The sequence below is a fragment of the Lactuca virosa genome, chromosome 1, assembly GCF_052849685.1.
Source record: "Lactuca virosa cultivar CGN04683 chromosome 1, Lactuca_virosa_CGN04683_v6, whole genome shotgun sequence".
Taxonomy (NCBI): Eukaryota; Viridiplantae; Streptophyta; class Magnoliopsida; order Asterales; family Asteraceae; genus Lactuca; species Lactuca virosa.
The window spans coordinates 2,937,783-2,960,038 of NC_136426.1; the positions used below are offsets into that span (position 1 = coordinate 2,937,783).

A 22,256-nucleotide genomic window follows, 5' to 3' on the forward strand; every position below is an offset into this window, starting at 1 on the left:
TTAAACACAACGCTACAAATATAAAAGTTATCTCACATATCGTTTAACAAAACACTACCAGTTACCAGCTACATACTATTTGCTACCGGTCCGAAAACACTTTAAACCAAAAGGCCTGATACACCGGTATCAAAAAGCTATGAAAAAAACATACACCTCTATCAAAGATGTATACACAAAAGTAAATAAGTCGTTCAAAAAAGAAGTCACAAACTAAAATAAAAGATACCTTGAGAAAATGAAAAATAAAAAATATGCGTATATTAAAGAGATACATTAAATCCACGAAGTGGCATAGTTTCTTGAAATTCTCATCATCAAGAAAAACACCAAATCCAGGAAGTGACTCCTGTGCGAAAGTGTTCCGTGTTGGAGCGATCGATTTCACAATCACAGGTCCTTTTCAGAGCTTTCAATCCTTCATTTCCGTGTTTTTTCTTGTGTACCATACCAATCTCATCATACTCGTATGATTTTATCAGGAATTTGGATCTTCTTGTGACAAGGAATTCAATTCGATTCTAGAATTCGAAGTTTGCAGATAATTTGGTAGCGCTGTGGGTAAGATACCTACCTTCAGCCGAGACGATGGACGTAGGTTCTTATCGCGCGACAAACATTTGCAGTCACTGGTAATAATAGGGTTTCTTTTTTCTTGAAATTTGTTGCGTGATTTTGAGATTTCTTATTTAATATGATATTTGTTGGATTGCATATGGGATTTTATGAGGTTAAGTGAAACAGTTGTAGGCATAGAAAGATTTGTGTTTGGTGCGAAAAGTGTTGAGGTTTTTAAGCCAGGGTAGTTGTTAACTGACGATTTGATTGTCTCGTAAGGCATCTATATCTGTTATATCCCCATTTGAAATGTTAGATCATACCAATGGGACCTTGAAATTGCAAGTAATCTTTGATGGTTTCATATATATATATATATATATATATATATATATATATATATATATATATATATATATATATATGATGACATAAAGACAATCATGGATTCCAGTTGATGTCTTGTTTTCCATATCTGTTGTTCTAGTTTTTATCTTGTTGGTTTTTTTGAAAATATATACTGTATATTGTTTGGATAAGTGTTAAGAGTTAAGAATATAAAACTGGTGAAGAAAAAAAAGGAGAATAATAATGTAAGCATGATTGTGCAGTGACAGAGCGATTCCATCTTCGAATATCGATCTGCATTATTTTCACTGCTCGCGCAATTTAGAAAAATGTAAACTCTGTGATGAAATGGTTCCCAAAAAGCACGCTGAAGAGCATTACTCCAACACCCATGCTCCGGTATGTAGTCAGTCAGCTTATTACATATGATTTTAAAAAAATTAATAAGTGAAAAAGAAACAAGAGCTGAGAGGACACACACACACACACACACAGGTACCGTGTTCATTGTGCAGCGAGAGCATGGAACCTGAAAGCCTGGCTGCACACCAACGTGAACATTGCCCCAAACGGATCGTGACATGTGATTACTGTGAATTCCCTTTGCCTGCAATCGACTTATTTGAGCATCAGGTAGGTAACCACCAAAGCAATAATCAATAATCAATCTTTCCATATAAATAAATACCAATAATCATCATATTTCTTTAAAAATACCATTACCAGGAAGTCTGTGGAAACAGGACAGAGCTCTGCAATCTGTGCATCAGATACATCAGACTACACGAGAGAATGGCCCATGAACTCACTTGTAATGGCGTCCCAGATACCACTGCAGAAGCTTCCAGGTTTAAACAACTTTTTTTTTTCCAACAAAAAAAATATATATATATATATATATATATATATATATATATATATATATATATATATATATATATATTTAATAAGTTTTAGGTTTGAATGTTTGTTTGTTTGATGTTTGTGAATCAGGGCGAGGGAAGGTGAAAGAGAGCATGGGGGTGGGGCAGCTAGAAGAAGGCCGCGGCCCCCACCACAAGAATTCTCTACAAGAAGACTTGTATTCACGATAGCCATAACTGGAATAGCTGTTGTCTTGGGCTCTCTCATGTTCCAGAGGAAACCACAAAATACTGACCTCCGTTAAAACTTTTAACTCTTAAACCAACCCTAAACTCAATTTCTTTCTTTTTGCACCCTTCTTTTCTTTACTGTAAAAAAAAGAGAAAAAAAAAAGATCTGTCATTTCCCATCCCCATTTGTTAAAATATGTTTGATTTGGTTTTGCATCTCAGATATTCATTCCTGTTCACGGACCTTTGACCTCATTTTACCAACCAAATTTATGCTTTCTTATATTATAATATTATATGCTTGTTAATAACGTTACTCTTTGCATTGTGTCTAGTAATTGAATCATGCAAACATCATTCTTTCAATAATGTATTTAAAAAGCTGCATCTATTGCTGCAGTTGATATATCATATATTGAAAATTTAATTATACCTTCAAATACGGTTTGCTTGTATTTCTGTGTGTATACGGTATAAATATTAGAATTGGCTTTTGGTGTATCAATGTACAAACTCTTCTTAAACGAGACCAACTCTAAGGGTGCGTTTGGTTGTGGAAAATTTTTCAAAAAAAATATAAATTTTGAAAAAGCGTTTGGTTCGTTCAGTTTTCCAAAATTTTCCAAGAAAATAAAAATTTTTAGGGTGCGTTTGGTTGTGGAAAATTTTCCAAGAAAAACGGAAATTTTGAAAACGCGTTTGTTTCGTTCAATTTTCCAAAATTTTCCAAGAAAATGAAAATTTTCAGTTTTTCAAATTGTATGTAAATTAGAAAAGTGATTTTTACAGTTTTTCAAAGTTTTCCAAATTTCTAAGATGGAAAATGAAAACTCCCCCGATTTCAACCAAACGCGTTTTCTAAAATTTTCATTGAAAATTGAAAGCGAAAACTCAACTCTATTTTTTGAAAACATTTTCTTAGAAAATGAAAACAGTTTTCCACAACCAAACGCACCATTAGTTTTCTAAATTGTATGTAAATTAGAAAAGTGATTTTTAACGTTTTCCAAATTTCTAAGATGGAAAATGAAAACTCCTCCGATTTCAACAAAACGCGTTTTTTAGAATTTTCTTTGAAAATTGAAAATGAAAATTCAACTCTATTTTCTGAAAACATTTTTTTAGAAAATAAAAACAATTTTCCACAACCAAACACACCCTAAGTCACCAGGTTTTCACTTGATGAACTAATGAGTTACATACTTAGTAGTATGGATATGGACAAATATATATATATATCTGTTGAGATTAGATGAAGATTAAACACACACACATATATATATATATATATATATATATATATATATATATATATATATATATATATATGTGTGTGTTTAATCTTCATCTAATCTCAACAGAACTTAACATATTCAGACATATACCATACCATATAGTATACCTATCTGATGAGAGTTTAGTGATTGAGGTGCATAATATTGTTAGTATTTTGTTATTTACCCCCCTCTCATTAGTGTGGGTCCAAATGGTGAGGTTTGCTTAATTATTTTATATTAAGATACATACCATACATTTCATGGTTTTCATAATGCCTGCTAGCTTTGCTTAATTATTTTTGGATGTGAAATTTTAGATATTTTCATTTACATATTCCAAAAAAAAGTACTTCTCATACAATTTTAATGAAAATAACTATTAACATTGGAAATTCATGATAAGATCTGATGGAAAAAATCTTGATAGAAAAATAATACCAAGCTCACAGGTTATTACTAATTTATATCATATACTTTGATTAATATTTCATAAAAATCATATGTTTTGTTCGGTTAAACTAGATTTATAAAAGTTCTTATATGAAAGTCATTTGTTATTTAATACTCATTTATATACGGATAGGAAAAATTATCATTTAATTAGTTCAAACAGTTTTTTTGGATTAATAAAAAAACAAGTTTAATATATAAGATATTTTCATTGTACTATGGCCTACTTAAATAAAAAGATTTATTAATCAATAATCATATTTCTTTTCTCTTATGATAACTTTGTTTTAATTTAAATTATCAAATTGGTGCTTAGGGTAGTTGATATAAATGGATTTAGACGAAACCATGTAATCAATATGATGATAAACGTATAGCCGTATAGGTATGATACATACTGTTTTTATAGTTTTAGTGTTAAACTATAATTGAAGATGGTATGAAAAGTATAATTACGTTTTTATCTATTTTGCTAGTTATGTGTAAAAATTGTATATGAATTTGGGTTGCGTAATTAGATATCTCAAAGTTAAGACTTATTAATTTAGTGTCCTAAAAAGATAAGTGGCGTTGGTACTCGTGGTATCAAATATTCAACCGACTTTGAGTCCCTTGTTATAAGCAACACAATTCTTTCTTTTAACTTGATTCAAAATAGAAATTATGGTTAAATGAATTATTAATGTATCGAGTCTCATTGATTTCTTCTGTTTGTGCAACGAAGTAACCTTTTTATTGTAATTTTCAAGGTTCTAAATAACGTTAGATGTGACTTGACGTCAATGTCAAGTCTTGTTGGCGAGAGCTAGAGTTTCAGCACGTGTTGTTATCCTAAACTTGTATTCTTATCTTATAGTTTCCCTTATCATAGGATAGTTAGTTGTATCAGATCTGTATATATAGCCTTGTACCTTGTTCTTTATTAAAAAAAGAAAAATAAGAAAACTCTGGAAGTGAATTCCACGAATCCATCTCTCTAAATTTAACATGGTATCAGAGCCTGGTTACTGATCCATCGAATTGCGGAAATCTCAATCGAATTGAGGAGATCTCTCAAGGCGAAGCAACATGGGCGAAGGCGAAGAAGGGTCAGGTCCATCGAATTAGGTCATCGTCAACAATGTCCAAGATCCTCCATTTCCCGCCGGGGTCATTCTTGACGATAACAATTTCCCCCTCTGGTCTCAACTAATGGAGATGAGAATTGGGGCACGTAACAAACTAGGGTTTCTCACTGGTTCATCAGTAAAACCCACACGAACGAGAAGGCAATCGAAACATGGACTACAGAGAATAACAAAGTTAAAAGCTGGCTCATTGACTCGATGAGTCCAACTTTGATGCGGAGATTCATTAGGTTGAAAACAGCAGCGGAGATCTGGGATGCGGTGTCTAAAACCTTCTACGATGGAACAGATGAGACACAACTGTTTGAATTGAATCGGAGGTCGTTCAGTACTCGTCAGAATGGACGCCCATTACCTACGTATTACAATGAATTAGTAAGTCTTTTCCAAGAAATAGATACTAGGCTTGCTGGGGAAGGGGATTCAGTAGCGAAAACCCTTGCAGTCAACAAGGCTATGTCTAGGTTTCGAGTCCACATATTTCTGGCTGGATTAGATTCAGAATTCAATCAAGCAAGGAGTGAATCCTTGAGAAAAGATCCACCACTCACTCTTGAATCCTGCTATGCATACATCAGGAAGGACCACAACCAACAACAAGCTATGGATGTCAAATCAGTTGAACCAGATAGCGTTGTGAACGTGGCCACTCGAAACTATCAAACAAAGAATAAGGGCACAAACGAAAAAGGAGGAAACAATCTCTCTTGCACTCATTGTGGAGAGACAGGACACTCAAAGCAGAGGTGTTACGAGATCATAGGGTATCCAGACTGGTGGGACTTCACGAAAAAACCCAGGAAGAAGATTGGAAAGGGCCAAGCTGCGGTGGCAACAACAGTGAGCCCTGAAACCCCACCCATTGCAGCTCACACATCAACAAACTCTGGTAAGTCTCACATTGACTTTAAAAAACCTGAATGGGTGATAGATACGGGGGCCACAGATCACATGACAAATAATCCTAATTGTTTATCTACTTCGAATACTCCAAAACAAAAAAATATATACACTGCGAGTGGAGGTGTTGAACTTGTCACAGCAAAGGGCACAGTTAATGTATCAAATTCTATGGAACTGGATTCAGTTCTTGTAGTTCCCTCTCTATCAATGAGTTTATTATCAGTAAGTCAAATCACTCAGGCACTAAACTGCTATGTGACTTTCTGGACGAATGAGTGTGTGTTTCAGGATGCGAGGACCCATCAGATTCGTGGTTATAGTACTAGGAGAGGGAGGCTATATTACCAGGAAGAAGACTATAGGAGCCAAGTCAATCATGTTGGAGTAGCTGAGTCAAATAAAGCCTTGGCGGTATTATGGCATCGCCGTCTTGGGCACATGTCGTTTTCATACCTTAGGAAATTGAAACCGAACCTGTTTTTGAATTTATTAGACAATGCATTTAATTGTGATGTTTGTGAGTTGTCAAAACATAAAAGAAGTTCTTATTCTCCTAGTGATAATAAAGCTACGTTTCCTTTTATGATAATACATTCGGATGTTTGGGGTCCAGCTCCAATTGCAACTCCAAGTGGTGCTCGCTATTTTGTTACGTTTATTGATGAATGCACTCGTGTAACATGGGTTTCTCTTCTTAAGACAAAAGATGAGGTGTTCAATGCCTTCATAGAACTCCACAATCTCGTAAAAACAGAATATAGGAAAAATATTCATACTCTCCATTCAGATAATGGAGGAGAATACATGAGCTTAGAAATGAAAAACTATTGTAAATCTAACTCAATACGACACCAAACCTCATGTGCAAGAACACCGCAACAAAATGGACTCGCAGAACGTAGAAACAGGTCCATTCTTGAAATTGTTCGCGCATCTTTATTTGACATGAAGGTTCCCCGTCAATATTGGGGTGAAGCAGTCAGATTGGCTGCATATATTATGAACAGAACACCCTCGAAAGTTATAGAGTTTGTTACACCGCTTCAGAAACTCCATGATATTATTGGCACCACTCAAAAACAAAACCTTGAACCACGAGTGTTTGGATATACCGCCTATGTCCATCAAAGTATTGGCAAACTTGAACCACGCTCAATTCGATGTGTATTTATCGGATACGTAGACCTGAAGAAGGGGTATAGATGCCTTGATCCAAGTAAAAATAAAGTGCATGTTTCATGTGATGTATCCTTTCACAAATCTGTACCTTACTTTAATCATGAGGGATCACTTCAGGGGGAGAAAGGCGTGGAAGTGACCCCTAATGAAACTATGGTATAGGGTATGAATGATGGGGATTTCCTTGCTGACTTTTCTGATGGCCTGGAGGCAATAAATGTAACGAGTCCTTCTGATTCTGATGTAAATGAAACAGAACCAACTGATATCAGTATGAACCAAACTGATACTAACACCAGTACTACTGATACTAACACCAGTACTAGTGAGACACAAGGTACTCAACAAGTAACTCAAGAACCTGGAGTAAATATACCATCAGAAAATGAAAATATATTCTATGATGGGTATATATCTCATGAAACTGAAAGTGATGAGGAAGTGTCGAATGCTGAAGACGTAAATACACCAAGGTACCCCTCTCGAAGCACACGAGGGAAACCTAAAAGGCAATATGAACCAGAATTAAATGCAAAGGGAAAGGATCCAATCAACAATTACGTATCACAACACCGTCTTGCTAAGTCACATGCTCTGTTAGTAAAGGAATTGGATGCTGTTACTATACCGGTGAATGTGGGGGAAGCCTTGAAGGATTCTAGGTGGAAAAAGGCAATCAATGACGAAATGGAGGCATTACAAAAGAACAAAACGTGGGACGTGGTTAACCCACCTCGTGAGGTTAAAATGGTGGGTTGCAAGTGGGTATTCACTGTAAAACTCGATGCAGAGGGAAAAGTAGATAGATTTAAAGCAAGGGTCGTAGCAAAGGGGTATACTCAGAAATATGGGATCGATTATAGGGAAACATTCGCACCAGTGGCAAAGATTAATACAATTAGAATTATTATATCTCTTGCTGCAATTGAAGACTGGCCATTGAAACAATTTGATGTTAAGAATGCTTTTTTGAATGGCATTCTGGAGGAGGAAGTCTATATGGAACCACCACCGGGTATCAATACGAATGGAAAAGTGTGCAAACTGAAACGGGCACTGTATGGATTAAAGCAGTCGCCACGTGCATGGTTTGGGAGGTTCTCTAAATTCATGAAAGAAATTGGTTATAAACAAAGTGATGCTGATCACACTCTGTTTGTGAAAAGGAGATCGAAGAAGGTGGCAATCCTCATAGTTTATGTAGATGATATGGTTGTGACAGGAAGTGATGAGGAGGAGATAAATAAACTTCAGCAAATACTAGCAGCTGAGTTTGAATTAAAGGATCTAGGAAATCTGAAATATTTCTTAGGAATCGAAGTTGCAAGGTCTAAGAAAGGAATATCAATGAATCAACGTAAGTATGTCTTGGATCTTTTAGCAGAAATGGGTATGTTAAACTGTAAACCCATTGACACACCTATTGAGGTAAACCATCAGTTGGAAATCACTGAAGATCAGGTCCCCGCCAACAAGGATCAGTATCAGAAGTTAGTTGGGAAACTGATTTATTTGTCTCATACCCGACTGATATTGCGTATGCTGTGTCTGTTGTGTGTAGGTTTATGCACGCCCCTAGCGAGAAGCATATGAATGCTGTTTTTCGAATTCTGAGGTACCTGGAATCATCCCCAGCAAGAGATCTATTTTTTGGAAGAAACAAAACTTGTGATGTAAGTGCTTTTACTGATGCTGATTGGGCTGGGGATAAGTCTGATGGAAAATCCACATCAGGTTATTTCACTTTTGTTGGTGGTAACTTGGTTACTTGGAGAAGTAAAAAACAGAAATTGGTCTCGAGATCAAGTGCGGAAGCAGAGTTTAGGGGCATGGTGAACGGGACTTGTGAACTGTTGTGGATAAAGCGAGTACTTAGAGATCTGGGAGTGAAACTAAGTGAACCAATGAAGTTGTACTGTGACAACGAGTCAGCAGTGAAGATTGCAAATAATCCAGTTCAGCATGATAGAACAAAGCACGTGGAGATAGACAGACACTTCATTAAGGATCACCTAGAACGGAAAACTGTGGAGCTGCCACATGTAGGTTCAGAAGACCAGCTAGCTGATATGCTAACTAAGGCAGTTTGTGGAAGAGTGTTCTACAGCTCTCTTGACAAGCTGGGAATGATAGATATACATTCTCCACCTTGAGGGGGAGTGTTGGCGAGAGCTAAAGTTTCAGCACGTGTTGTTATCCTAAACTTGTATTCTTATCTTATAGTTTCCCTTATCATAGGATAGTTAGTTGTATCAGATCTGTATATATAGCCTTGTACCTTGTTCTTTATTAAAAAAGAAAAATAAGAAAACTCTGGAAGTGAATTCCACGAATCCATCTCTCTAAATTTAACAAGTCTCAAGTTTTTTCAAGTCGTGTCGTTCGTAAGACGTGACTTAAGGCGACAATTTTGTATATAATTAATAAATTTATATACATTTTCTATTATTATTCATTTTTATATACACATTTGACTTAATGCGATATTTTGTTAAAGCTTGACGGCAAATACAAGCCTTGTAGTCATGACGTGCAATGACGAGCTTTTTAAAACCTTGCTAATTTTAAATAAAACATGTAATGATGTTTCTTTTCGAAGCTAAAATATACCATTGTTGACAACAAGTCAACAAAAATGATATTCCCTAACATGAAATCGGATAAATACTTTATATATATATATATATATATATATATATATATATATATATATATATATATATATATATATATATATCCAATAGTCTACTTATTTCTATTGTTAATGTATGTGACAATGTTTTTATTATTTTTTATATAATTAATAAAACATATTTCACTTATGTTTAATTTATGCAGCTAACAATGATGTAAAATTTTTGATCGGTTAAACTAAAACACAGTTAGTTAATTGTATAATATTTTGGAAGAAATCCTTATATTGTTGGCTCATTAGAAATAAAATCTTTGACTTTATTTTGTTATGAAAATAACAAAATACCTACAACTGTTTATAGAAAATGACAACAAACCGCAATCATTTATAAATTTGACTTATAGCAGATAATCCATAGGAAATTCATTATAACTAGATGTGTTTCCCCTGCGTTGCGGGGGTTGGAAGGTGTTGCTTTTGTGTGCAACTATAGTACATCGACTTAATTGGTAGCCACAATAAAATACGTCGCTATTCTCTGCAATTCGTCTATTTGCAAACACGGTAAAAAAATGAATGTACATTGGTATTTTGTATTTTGATGATCCAAATTACAGAATACTAAACATTAAAATGAAAGTACATTGCCCTATTTTGGTTGGTATATGCCAAATTCCACCACCTGATGAAATTGCTGAAACAGTTGTGGTGTAAGCATATGTTCCACTTCTTCTTTTAGTTGATATGTGTTATCCCATCCAGGTGGAAGTCCTTCATCTTCATAATCTTTTTGCTCCATGTTTACGACTACGGTGTGACACATTAGTTCTTCCAAACCACAAAACATCCGAAACTTACCATGACAGATTATGGCGTGGTAACATGATGAAATTGGACCATGGAATTGGAATGAGTCATTACATTCCAATATCAATGAGGCATTAAAAAATGTGTCCAATTGCAAAACTAAATGACAATAAATTGATAAATAAATAAAATCATATTTTATATTTCACATCATGTAAATATATGTTATAAAACTACTTTCTCGATTTTACAAAACATTCCAGCAAGGCCTTCTTGTGTTTGGAAAAGAGTCACCATTCTGATGATTTTTGTTTGAAGCCCAACATCACCAAAGTTATTCAAAACACGAATTCTGCTCAGTTCATTAGGAATGGTCATGGTACTAAAACATTCAAGAACTATGACGGTTTTTACCCATTTAAATATAATAAACAACAACATACAAAAAAATAAGGGAGTTGAATTACCAGCAACAACTCTAAAAGCAAATCAAAAAATCCCTCAACTGATAGAAATTCTATTGTGTAGCCTTTCTACCTCCTTTCCACCAAAAAAAAAGAAAAAAAAGTGAACAAAGAAAAAAAAAACTAAAATTTCGAGTTTAAAAGTCTGGACCCACATCCATAAAGATTATAAGAACTCACCAGTAACTTTAACCCATTTACCGAAATCAATTTTGTTTGCGAATCGACCACCAATCTTCAGGAGTATAACCCAATATAACAATTTCACCTAAAAAGAATCTGGTGCATTTGGAAATTGCGTCGGATAAAGAAACACTCCCTTCAGCACCACCCTGGTGGAAGAACACCTGAAGTCCTCCAAGTTAGAAGATGTTTTCAAAAGGTCAGAAATGGTAATAGATCCAATTATAGCAATAAATTAATAAGAATTAAGCAATAATAATGCAATGTAGGCCTATAAATGATCGGATTTGCATCAAATCAACTAATCTTATCTACCATATAACTTTATTAAATTAGCTTTTATGTGACCCTTAACTAAGGATTAATGTTATGATTCATAACCATATTCCACAAAAAAAAAAAATTATGTAAAGTTGTTACTGTAAAGCATTTAAAAGTAATTTTGTCCAAAAAATAACTCGTATTTGTGTTATTTAAAGTTGTGTGACTGCTAAGGTCACTACTTACCATATCGTTTTGATGAATTAGTAACCGAAAGAAAGGCAAGGGCATTTTTGGTATTCTGAAAATCAGATTCAAGGAGTGTCGTTCCTTTAAAATCATTCCCTGCATATTTTGAGTAAAGAACAGTGTTCCTTCATCATCTAAAAGACCAGGTCCTACTGCAATGAAGCTTACATTAACCATCATTAGACGCAAAACAAAAAAATTCATTAATTTTTAAGATTTGAGTAAATGTGACAGGTGTTACTCACTGTGCCAATAGATCAAATTGTTAATGGATACCTACCCAAAATACCCCGGCAGCTGTCGTTTCCTCGGCTTCCTCGCCCTTTTATACAAAGTAGAAGATCAAATTAAGAGGATTTTATGGATACCTACCCAAAATACCCCTTAAGAGTTGTATGAATCAAGAGTATAAGGGTTACTAACCTTGATAGGGACTCTGCCATCAAGAGATTTCAAATCCGTAACATCTTCTATTTCAACAATACCAACGATGTCATCTTCCTTCAGTATGAGATGGTTTGACCCATTAAACTCAACTTCAGTCCCTGCATACTTGGAGTATACAACTGGGTACCAGTCTTCAAAATAATTATATAAATAGTCATTTAAAATTATCACACTGAAATAACCCACTACATACATTTAAATCTTGAGTTCTTTTAACATTAACAAAATAGTTAATTACCTTGACACCAATTTACACCTTGTTTTGCCTAATTGTCATGTCTTCTTCAACTGCAACATCACCACGTTGAGGCTTTGTTTTGCCTAATTGTGAAAGTCAGAAAATAACAACAAACTGTCTAATAGTTAAAATTATAGCTTAATAATGGTACAAATATATCAAATTATATAAAAAATAATAATAACATCTCTTTTAGCTAAAAAATAATAATAATATAAGTAGAATGCTGTAATCAATAGATTTTTAGTTGTTCAATACCCAGCCTGTTTATTTTTGACGACACTACCCCTCAAACTTTTGACGATGTATTATAAATATTAATTAGCATGTATATTGTAATTAACATATATGATTAAAAATACAAAAAAAAGTAACAAATACAACAAATGTAAATAAATCAGTAAAACTGATAATTAATTTAACAATAAAATACAAACATATCAGAAAAATCTATTATTCTCTCATTAGATTAATAATTTAAACTAACAATGGTAAATTACAAATTTATTATGTAAAAAAAATGAAAATAATAAAACCAAAATTTGATTTCTATTAAAAGGAAACTGATTTTTGAACCAATAGCTTTCATTTTCTATATTACCAAAGGCAAAAAGCAAATTCTTCACTTCTTTTTATTCCGACCATAATAAAATTTTTTTGTTTGCTTGTGTAGAACATAGTCAATATTGTTAATGCATCTCTCATAGTCAATAATGTTAATATATATTCGTGAATCATAAATAAAAACACAACATAAAACTAAAAAAACAGATCCGTAATCTAAAATAACCATGGGGCAAAGAAATTCATGCAAAAGATATGATAGCTTGAATTTTATAAAACAAATCATAAAATCCTCCACCATAATGCAAATGAAGCAAAAGTCCCAAAATTGTTACGAAAACCATATTTAGAGAAAATAATGCTAACCATTTGGTGCTTAAATGAAATGCAACTTTTGTGGGGAAGGAAACAGTGGATCTCTTACCGTTACCCTTTACAGCTTGAACCCAACAGTGATTACTCAGTACAATTGACATGTCTCGGGGTGCCAAATATCTGTAAATCACAACAAACACTATAATCAGTAATCATATCCAGAATTTTGATGTTTTTTGGTGGGATTAGATGGAGATGAATGTGTAGCAGCTTTTGACTTCCATAATGAGATGGCAATCCTGAGGCATGACAAGTTGCATTATGCAAACATAACAGATCACTGACATTGAACCAACTGTAGAGGAAGAGTTTCCATTGCAACCTGAAATGAAGTTGTTTAATTATTTAAAGAGATAACAACACTGAAAATGGTGAACACAAAAGTTAATCATATTCTCTTTATTTGTACTATAAGATTAAGAAGCAACATGAAAAATATTATTTGTTGTTAAATTTTATCAACTTATCCAACAGACACGGTTGGACATGTGAAAAGTAGGGGAAGTATGACATAAGTAGGCAGACAGATACTTCAACAAACATCTGCATCTGATATCTATAAAAAAGTAATTTCAAGATTTAAAAATGTTATGTTAGTAATACAAATTCATGAATGTTTAATTACCTGAGTAGTGTCAAGTGTTTTTGTGGCTAGGTTGTCATTCTTAAGGTCGTCAAACTTCAACATCTCCTCTCCACTGGAAAAAAATGTTTCCAAAATTACCCTCCATATTCTAGACTTTAAAAACACATACACATACTTTATTTATAAATATGAAATCTAAGTAAATTATTAGACTCAATTAGAATTTGATACACCGCATCTTTGAAAGCATATACAGGTTTCGCTTCTGAGTACACATGCGAGGACCGAGTACAATGTTTAGAATAGTTAATTACTCCATAAGCTCAAAATACTAATAATCAGATAATTTCCAAATTCCAAATCCAATCTGATAGTAAAATAATCCATCTAAAATGCAGAAGCTTACCAGAATCCAACAAAGGATTAACTTGAAAAAAGAACCGAGCAGCCTGACACGAACACCATCTGAATAGCCTAAGCTCACAACAAATTACTAATTAAATCAAAGATGATTTACAACCCAATTAACAAAACCCATTGAAAGCATGAAACAGAAAGAAAACTTAGCTGCAAAATTTCTTATGAGGAGACTTTAATTCCTCATTCCCCCACAGCTCTTCATTCCCCTGACTGTAAGTAAACTAATTTTGATAATATTTTTGATATTTTTGTACACAAATTATAGAGATGTAACTGAAAAAATGCAAAAAAAATATTAGTTGTTGTGTTTTGATTAGAATCGTACTGTGAACTTAAATCAAAGGCTGGCCCTAAATCCAATAAACATGAAAAATGATAGTGGAATCTCTGTAGTTCATCATTACCAGTAAAAACATGATGAAGAAATGGAAGGGTTCCATGGAAATCATAGCAGAACACCAACTCAAATTAAGCACACTCAAAATATGGAGGTAGTCGGGAATGGAAATGGGCAAGTCGCCAGAGAAACAACCTCCGTCGAACACCCTGAAGACCACAACAGGCAGCAGATTGATTCCGGTTAGCATGAAAAGCGTGTTGGATTGCGATTGCAACTGTACTTCGGGTAAATGGACACTTGAATCGATTAGCGCCAAAGAAAAGAGGCAGTAAAAGGTGGATGGTTTTAATAGGTCTAACCTGGGCAGTGGTCATCGACAATCCGAACATAGGTAACTGTCCGATGGCGGTGGTGAATATTCCAGCCAGTTATCATACTGGCCATCGATGGTGGTGATGAACCACCCTTCGCCATGGAAGCACCTCTATGACTTTGCCCTAGAAATCCATCGGGAGCCAGACATCAACCCTAAGCGAATAGATAGGTTGTCGATTTGGTACCGCAATGACGGTTTTGGAGAGGCGGTGAGAATTATCGAGATAGAGATGGAGGGTTTTGGAGAGGCGGTGGGAATTATCGAGATAAACAGAGTGAGCGGAGGTATTGTACACAAAATATAAAAAATTGAGAAAATATGACCCCTAAATGAAACCACCCAGAATTGTATCCACACATATAAATGAAGGACCAATTTTGCCAAATATGTAGGAAGTTAACTGTAGCTAAGCAAAGAGAATTTTAATATATATATATATATATATATATATATATATATATATATATATATATATATATATATATATATAATTGGAACTTATTAATAATAAAAGTCATTTTTATTTTAATAGAAAATTACAAAATATTGTGTTATTATTATCATTATCTTATAGTAATAATACTATATGCTTTAGATATGACAAATAGTATTATATATATATATATATATATATATATATATATATATTTGTCTAGTAGAGGGTATTATCATAATATAAACCTTATCTATTAGCTATATGTAACAAATAGTAGATATGGTGGATAACCTATTGACCCATGTTCAAATCCTGACACCACTCAGCCCTTGTGGTCATGGAGGTTCGCCTGCAGTGACTCCAGGGCATGAGACAAAGCCTCATATTTGCAGCGGGGGATTAGTCGGTGCGCGAAAGCTGGCCCGGAAACCCTCGTTAGGGAAGTTCTCTTTCCAAAAAAAAAGAATATTTGCTTAATATTAATTTTAATATATTCTTCTTTTCCGACATATGATATTACTTTACTATAATGTTACAACATTCTGCCTAATAAAGGGTATTTATTATTCTATATATCTAACAAAAGATTTCATCATTATGAAAATAATAATTTTTTTGATATTTTCGAATCAAAGTTTAGTTTTACACTAAGACAAAATTCTATATCAGGCAAATAATATCTAAAATAATATATTTGTGAGACAAAGAGAATATAATAAGATTGTAGTAAGATATTATTCTGTTTTTCTTTTATTAAAAAATGTTATGGTTTTATCATTAATGATCCCAAAATATATGGACTTTTATGATAATTACGGACTAATATCCCAAATGTGTAAATGTTTACCCATTTTTTGGTCATTTTCTGTAAACAATTTGTAGTATTTTGTCCTTTATTGTTCAAAAAAATCAAAAATAAAATGACAACTTAATCGATAATGTGCTTAGAATACATGGAACCACAAAACATTTCCTTATTTCTTTCTACATCTCTCTTAGATGTTTATCATTTTTTTCTCCTTTGATTCCTATTTCCATATGGATTTGGTTATTTCTCTCACATTCTATGCAATATGTAATTATTTATATTTTCATTCTTGAACGGATTTTCAAGGTTAAATAATTATCCGAGGAGAGTGAACGCAAGTTCACATAAGAAGAGATAATACCGGTAATAAATGATTGTCTGGTTTTTACGAGTAGACAATCTGAACTTTCTTAATTACTTGAAATAAATTTTCCTTATGGATTAGAAGTCATCAATATTTGCCTCTACTATGAGATTTGACAATAATCAAAGGAATAAGGAATTATCAATGTGGGTGGATCGAAGAAAAGGAACGCATCAAAATAAGTCGAAGATAATGTGTGGTAGCAAATCTTATGCTAACATTGTTGAAGGTGTTGTTGGTCACTGGAAAGATAGAAAAGAAGACTCATGTGAAGGAGGATCCGTTTAGTTAAAAGTGATATTTCATAGCAAAAAATATATAAACCAAAATCGAAACCATATTACATAGTCATCAAGATTAAGTAGATCATATCTTGATTTATTGACCATGTCGTCTTCTTTATACGGAACTTGTATAACAAAATAGAACCTATGTGTGACGGTCTTTCTTAACAAAAGTCACATAGTTTCTTTGTAATCATTTTTTTAATGATGAGGATTAAAGATTGCATAAGAGTTTGTTGTCATTGGGGACTATCTATATTTTATACTCAAAAGAATATAGTGACCATTAAACTTTACTTATGTCGTACTTATGACACTTAATTAAATACTTACGAATAACAACGTAACTTATAAAACATATAATGTTCATTATTATTAATTTCTAATATTTAATTAACAATCTCTAATTTTAGTATTATATGGTTGAAAGTTTATTAAATGTTCTTTAGGCTCACAACTATTCATTTACATTTTATTATCTTTAAAATAATCTGGTCCATCTTATGTATAAGTATCGAAAAAAGGCATATTTAATCATTTAATTAAAAGATGACTAAATCATAATGATTATAATACCGACACACTCAATGCCACATATCAAATGTAGATGAAAATGACATAACTATTGCAATAAGGTATTGAATTCATGATAATGATAAAATTAACAATTTTATTTTACAGAATATAATAACATAATGTATGGATATGAAATAAATAGTACAACAACAATTATGACCTAATATATTTACTATTGTTTCTGAGACTTGACAAACAAATAATCCGAAGATTAACATTGTGAACTAATATCGAACCGTTAGTAAAATCAAAAGCAAAAAAATAGACAAATAATGTTGATAAATATATGTCCGATCTTTGTAAATAAATAATATTATTATTACTTAATTACCAAGTTTTGTCCATAAATCAGACTGATCTTTTGCGATTAGATATGATCATAAGAAAGGTAGAAGAAGACTGTACTGTTGTCGGACGAATTAAAATACGAGACTATAACGTCCCAAAACTCATAGTAAAATTTTTGATTTTCAAAAATCACTTTGATAAAAATCTCAGGTCAATAAAACATTTTTTCCCAAAACATCAACAAATCAGAATATCAATACATCTCTCAAAATATCAAAATCCATGGGACGATATGCACAATCACACCTTCGTCTTTCCCTGATCCTCTGAAGTACATGAAACATTGAAATCAACAAATATAAGCCAATGCTCAGTGAGTTTCCTAAAATACCACACACACACCAAATACAAATACAATGCATGCAATCATGAGCCTTCAGTCTGCTTGGACCGCCTTGCAAGACCTACAGTATGTATGGACCGCTCTCCTGAGCCTACAGTCTACTGACCTGCCTTGCAAGGCCTACAGTAGCTGGACTGCTCACCTTGGACCTACAGTATTAACCGTACTGCTCGGGCCTATTGGCCTTCAGCACACAGTTGGCCCGCCTTAACCCAACCACAACATGTCGACATATACATATAAACAATATCAAGCAAACACAGGTAATCAGAACACATATATCTACCTATCATACTACTATAACATAACAATATCCTAAACCCGAGGATACGTAGCATAATCAAGTGGGTCAACCTTGGTGCCTTAGACCCATAGGCATAGTGAGAAAACTCACATCAAAGTCAAGCATATAATACAATAACGCCCTCCCTAGATAAAAAAACGACACCACGAGTCACCTATAAGATAGTAGGAGCTCAACCTCAGTCTAAAGTCCAAACTCACAAGTTGACTAAAAGTCAACTAAGTCAGAAAGTCAACAAGTCAGCCCCATGGTCAACGGTCAAGTCAACATCCCCAAAACCCTAATCAGCGAGTTGCCACGTCGTGGCCATCCATTGGCCATGTCATGGCAACGTAAAGACAAAACAGACGGGTCCTTACCCAGTTGCCATGCCGTGGCAACCTAAGCCACGCCGTGGGGACTAGTTTGAACAACTTAACATATTAAACATTTTTCCAACGATTCCAAGAGCTCCAAAGCTCATATTTGGCCCTTCCCACGGTCTTGATGGATAAATTTTCCAACTTTATCCATTAAGACATCTCAATAAGTCAAGATCTCAAACCTTAAGTCCTTAAAGGCAACTCAAGTCATGCAAATACCCATTAAGCACTTAATCATTAGAGTTACTCTTCCAATGTTTCAAGAAGGGTTTCCTACCCTAATGGACCATAAAAATCTTAGATTTATGGACATGCATGTCCAATGCATGACCCTTCCATTTTAGGTCAAAAACATGGCAAATATGTACTCAAAGCTTGTGCATGGGACCAAAACTCCAAGGATCCTCAGATCTGGAACATATAACACTAAGATGACCACAAGGATCCATAAAGTTGCCAACTTTATAGAATCCAACCTTCCAAATTTCAAAACCATGAATATTAAGGGAAAAAGGCCTAGATCTAGAAGCAAGTGACAATATTGGATCTTGGAAACTTATAAAGGTCCAGAGAATGCACAAGGGAAAGATGATAAGACTTGCTTGACGAATCCACACTCCAAAGCACCTTCTTCTTCTTCTTCTCCAAGCTACTAAAAACACAAAAAGTACCAAGAATCACCAATAGAGGCTAGGATTAGGGTTTCTGAGTCTAGAGAGTGATGGAGGTTGGGGATGAGCAAACCCTAGCCCTCACTTTCCTATAAATATGGCTCAAACCTGAAAAATTAGGGTTTTAGACATCAGGCAGTTGCCACGCCGTGTCCAGAATACCGCTACGCCATGGCAACCAAAACATGACACACGTTTTATATCGCTTGGGTACGTCGTGGTGGTGCCTCCACCATGTCGTGGCAACCCCAAAATCATAATTTACTTAATTAAAATATACCTCAAGGTCCGGATGTTACAGAGACAGAAAACATAAACTAACCTTAAGAATGCTAATTCTTGACTTGTAACCTGAACATAATGACTCATGTTGTAACATCCTAAAATTCAAGGCCAAAAATTTCATTTTTAATTAGGTTATTACATAAAACCAAAGTGTGAATAATCAAGATATAATATTATGAAACCATATCAGAGTATAATCCCAAGGATCTCGTGTGCGGAAAACATAGTGTGATGCGCTGCGACCAAGCCGGCTCCTTTCCTCTTAAACAAAGTACCTGAAACCAAAACTGTAAACCGTAAGCACGAAGCTTAGTGAGTTCCCCCATCATACCACATACCACATAACACCATCTGTATCTATTAACCGGTAACTGCCATCGGTATCTTTCATCCGGTAACCGGGGACTATTTCACCCCTACCACTATCACATAATAATATGTCATAAACATACTGATCACGTACTAACATCATAAACATGCTGATCACATACTAACATATCATAAACATGTTGATCACATACTAACATATCATAAACAGACAGATAAGCATTGCATGGGTTCTGTATACCCCTTCGGTATCTTCCAACCGGTAACTGTCATCAGTATCTTTCAACCGGTATCTGCCATCGGTATCTTTCAACCGGTATCTGCCATCGGTATCTTTCAACCGGTAACTGTCATCGGTATCTTTCAACCGGTAACCGGGGACTATTTCACCCCTACCACTATCATACAATAACAGGATATAACCATACAGTCAGGCATATCTGGGGTACTGACCTACCCTTCGGTCCTAACGACCGAGTCAGGGAAAAACTATTCCCTGCTACTACCACTAACACACATAGCATATCACATAAGCATATCACATAAGCATATCTCACAAACATATCATACCAAGATAATTATCACAAAGACAATTATCTACCAACTACCCCTATTGGTGGGCCGGCATTGTGGCCTTAGACCCACCCCTACTGGAAGGTAACTCACCTCACACTGCTGAAGTCCCGTAGACACAATCCCACATTGCTGAAGTCCCACAGACTCAACCCCAGCTGCTGGCTGACAGATTCCCGAACTGTCAACACCAAAATAACACCCAATTAATAATCGGGTTCCACTACATAACCATGAGTACATACTTTGGATAATTACTACATTACCCCAAGCTTGGCTTTATGCAAGCCCAAGGCCCAATCCAAAGGCCCAAAAGTCCAACTATGGCTCAAAGCCCAACATATGGCCCAATTTTCCAAACTGGGCCCAAACCTTTACATGGTCTCATTCTAAGGCCCAACATCATATAATCATTAAGGCCCAAACTATGGCCCAATTTTCCAAATTGGGCCCAAACTCCTTACATGGGCCTTACCCTAGGCCCATTAAATATTCTAGTCCATTTGCTTGACTTTGGATGGCCCATTAATAACGCAATCATCAAGGCCCAATAGAAGGCCCAACAATACACCCATGTGAAATTAGGGTTTCACATAAAATGACGATTAGGGTTAAGTGTTTCTCACTTAACCCATTAAGGACTTAATCCATTAAGTCCATCATTCTTCTAAATAAGTCATATGGTGTGATTGGGCTTAATCACACAATTCCATTATTCCAATGGCCCACAAGTGGGTCTCAATAAGTCCAAGCCCATAAATCCAATATTAGGGTTTCTAAACCCTAATTAGGGTTTCCAACCCCATCTTAGCCCAATAGGCCCACAATCAAGTCCTTAAGCCCATTAGGGTTCACTGGACCCATTAGGGTTTATTAAGCCCATTAAGCCTTATTGGGATCATTAGGGCTCCTTTGGGCCCATTAGGGTTTCAAGTACCCCAAACGAATCAACACAACGAGGCAAAACACACCGCCACCCAACACGGCGGCCGGTGGTGGTTTTGAGTTTCTTTCTCATTATTCCATTTTCTTTTGTTACAATTTACAATGAAAATACCAAAATAAACGCACACACACACTACACTAAAATAAACACACACACACGTAACCACCCTTGCGGTGGCCGGCGGTGGCACGTGGTGGCGGTGGCTATTCTCGACTTTCCGGCTAGACAAAACACACACAACCCACCAAAGAAAACAGAAACACATCCATCCATACTTGCTTCTGATCTGCGAGATGTACCCCAACCACCCACCTGGTGGCTCACGGCGGCGGCAGAAGGAGGTTGGATACCGGCAGGCGGTGCTTTGCGATGATAGCCACCACCTCACGGTGGTGGCGGTGGTTTCTTTCGATCATCAGCCCAGCACACGATAGCACAAATACGGACAACATGCGGTGGACGACGGTTATGAACGGCGGCAACAGCTGCGCTCCTAGTCGGTGTCGACGGCGGCAGCAACGACTTCAAGGCGGCGGAACAGCAGCACTACAACGGTGCTCATAGCGGCTGAAACAGCGACACACGACACGGTAGCCTTTCGGAATGGCAACCGATGTCCGGAGTAGAAGAAACGAGCCCTCCGGCGGCGGCAGTAGCAATGTAACAGTGGGGGTCAAGCGGACGGCGACGTCTTCGTCTTCTTCACAGGGCGGTGCAGCGACGGAGGCGGTAACTTTCAGGCCCGACA

General features: G+C 35.2%; 1 protein-coding gene and 1 long non-coding RNA gene across 9 annotated transcripts; one reads left to right on the top strand and one right to left on the bottom strand.

The window, feature by feature from the left end:
• The first annotated feature begins 256 nt into the window (after positions 1 to 256).
• LOC145131733 (uncharacterized) lies at positions 257 to 2,293 on the top strand. The gene is made up of 6 exons (XM_079066393.1): positions 257 to 396; positions 483 to 632; positions 1,170 to 1,305; positions 1,402 to 1,539; positions 1,633 to 1,754; positions 1,900 to 2,293. Exons 2-6 carry the CDS (start codon positions 589 to 591, stop codon positions 2,072 to 2,074), a joined length of 615 nt encoding a protein of 204 aa, XP_078922519.1. The 5' UTR covers positions 257 to 396; positions 483 to 588; the 3' UTR covers positions 2,075 to 2,293.
• Positions 2,294 to 10,136: 7,843 nt separating this feature from the next.
• On the bottom strand, positions 10,137 to 15,191 carry LOC145131739 (uncharacterized). 8 transcript variants are annotated; one of them, XR_013717820.1, is made up of 12 exons: positions 14,865 to 15,187; positions 14,570 to 14,779; positions 14,152 to 14,438; positions 13,785 to 13,857; positions 13,209 to 13,481; positions 12,221 to 12,303; positions 11,959 to 12,113; positions 11,816 to 11,857; positions 11,533 to 11,687; positions 11,023 to 11,189; positions 10,846 to 10,918; positions 10,137 to 10,730 (listed from the first exon to the last, which is right to left on the bottom strand). It is a non-coding gene; the product is annotated as an uncharacterized LOC145131739 (long non-coding RNA). The 8 variants fall into 8 exon arrangements; XR_013717819.1 differs by having other exon boundaries at positions 10,137 to 10,378; positions 10,846 to 11,189; positions 14,865 to 15,188; XR_013717816.1 differs by having other exon boundaries at positions 10,846 to 11,189; positions 14,865 to 15,188.
• Positions 15,192 to 22,256: the final 7,065 nt, after the last annotated feature.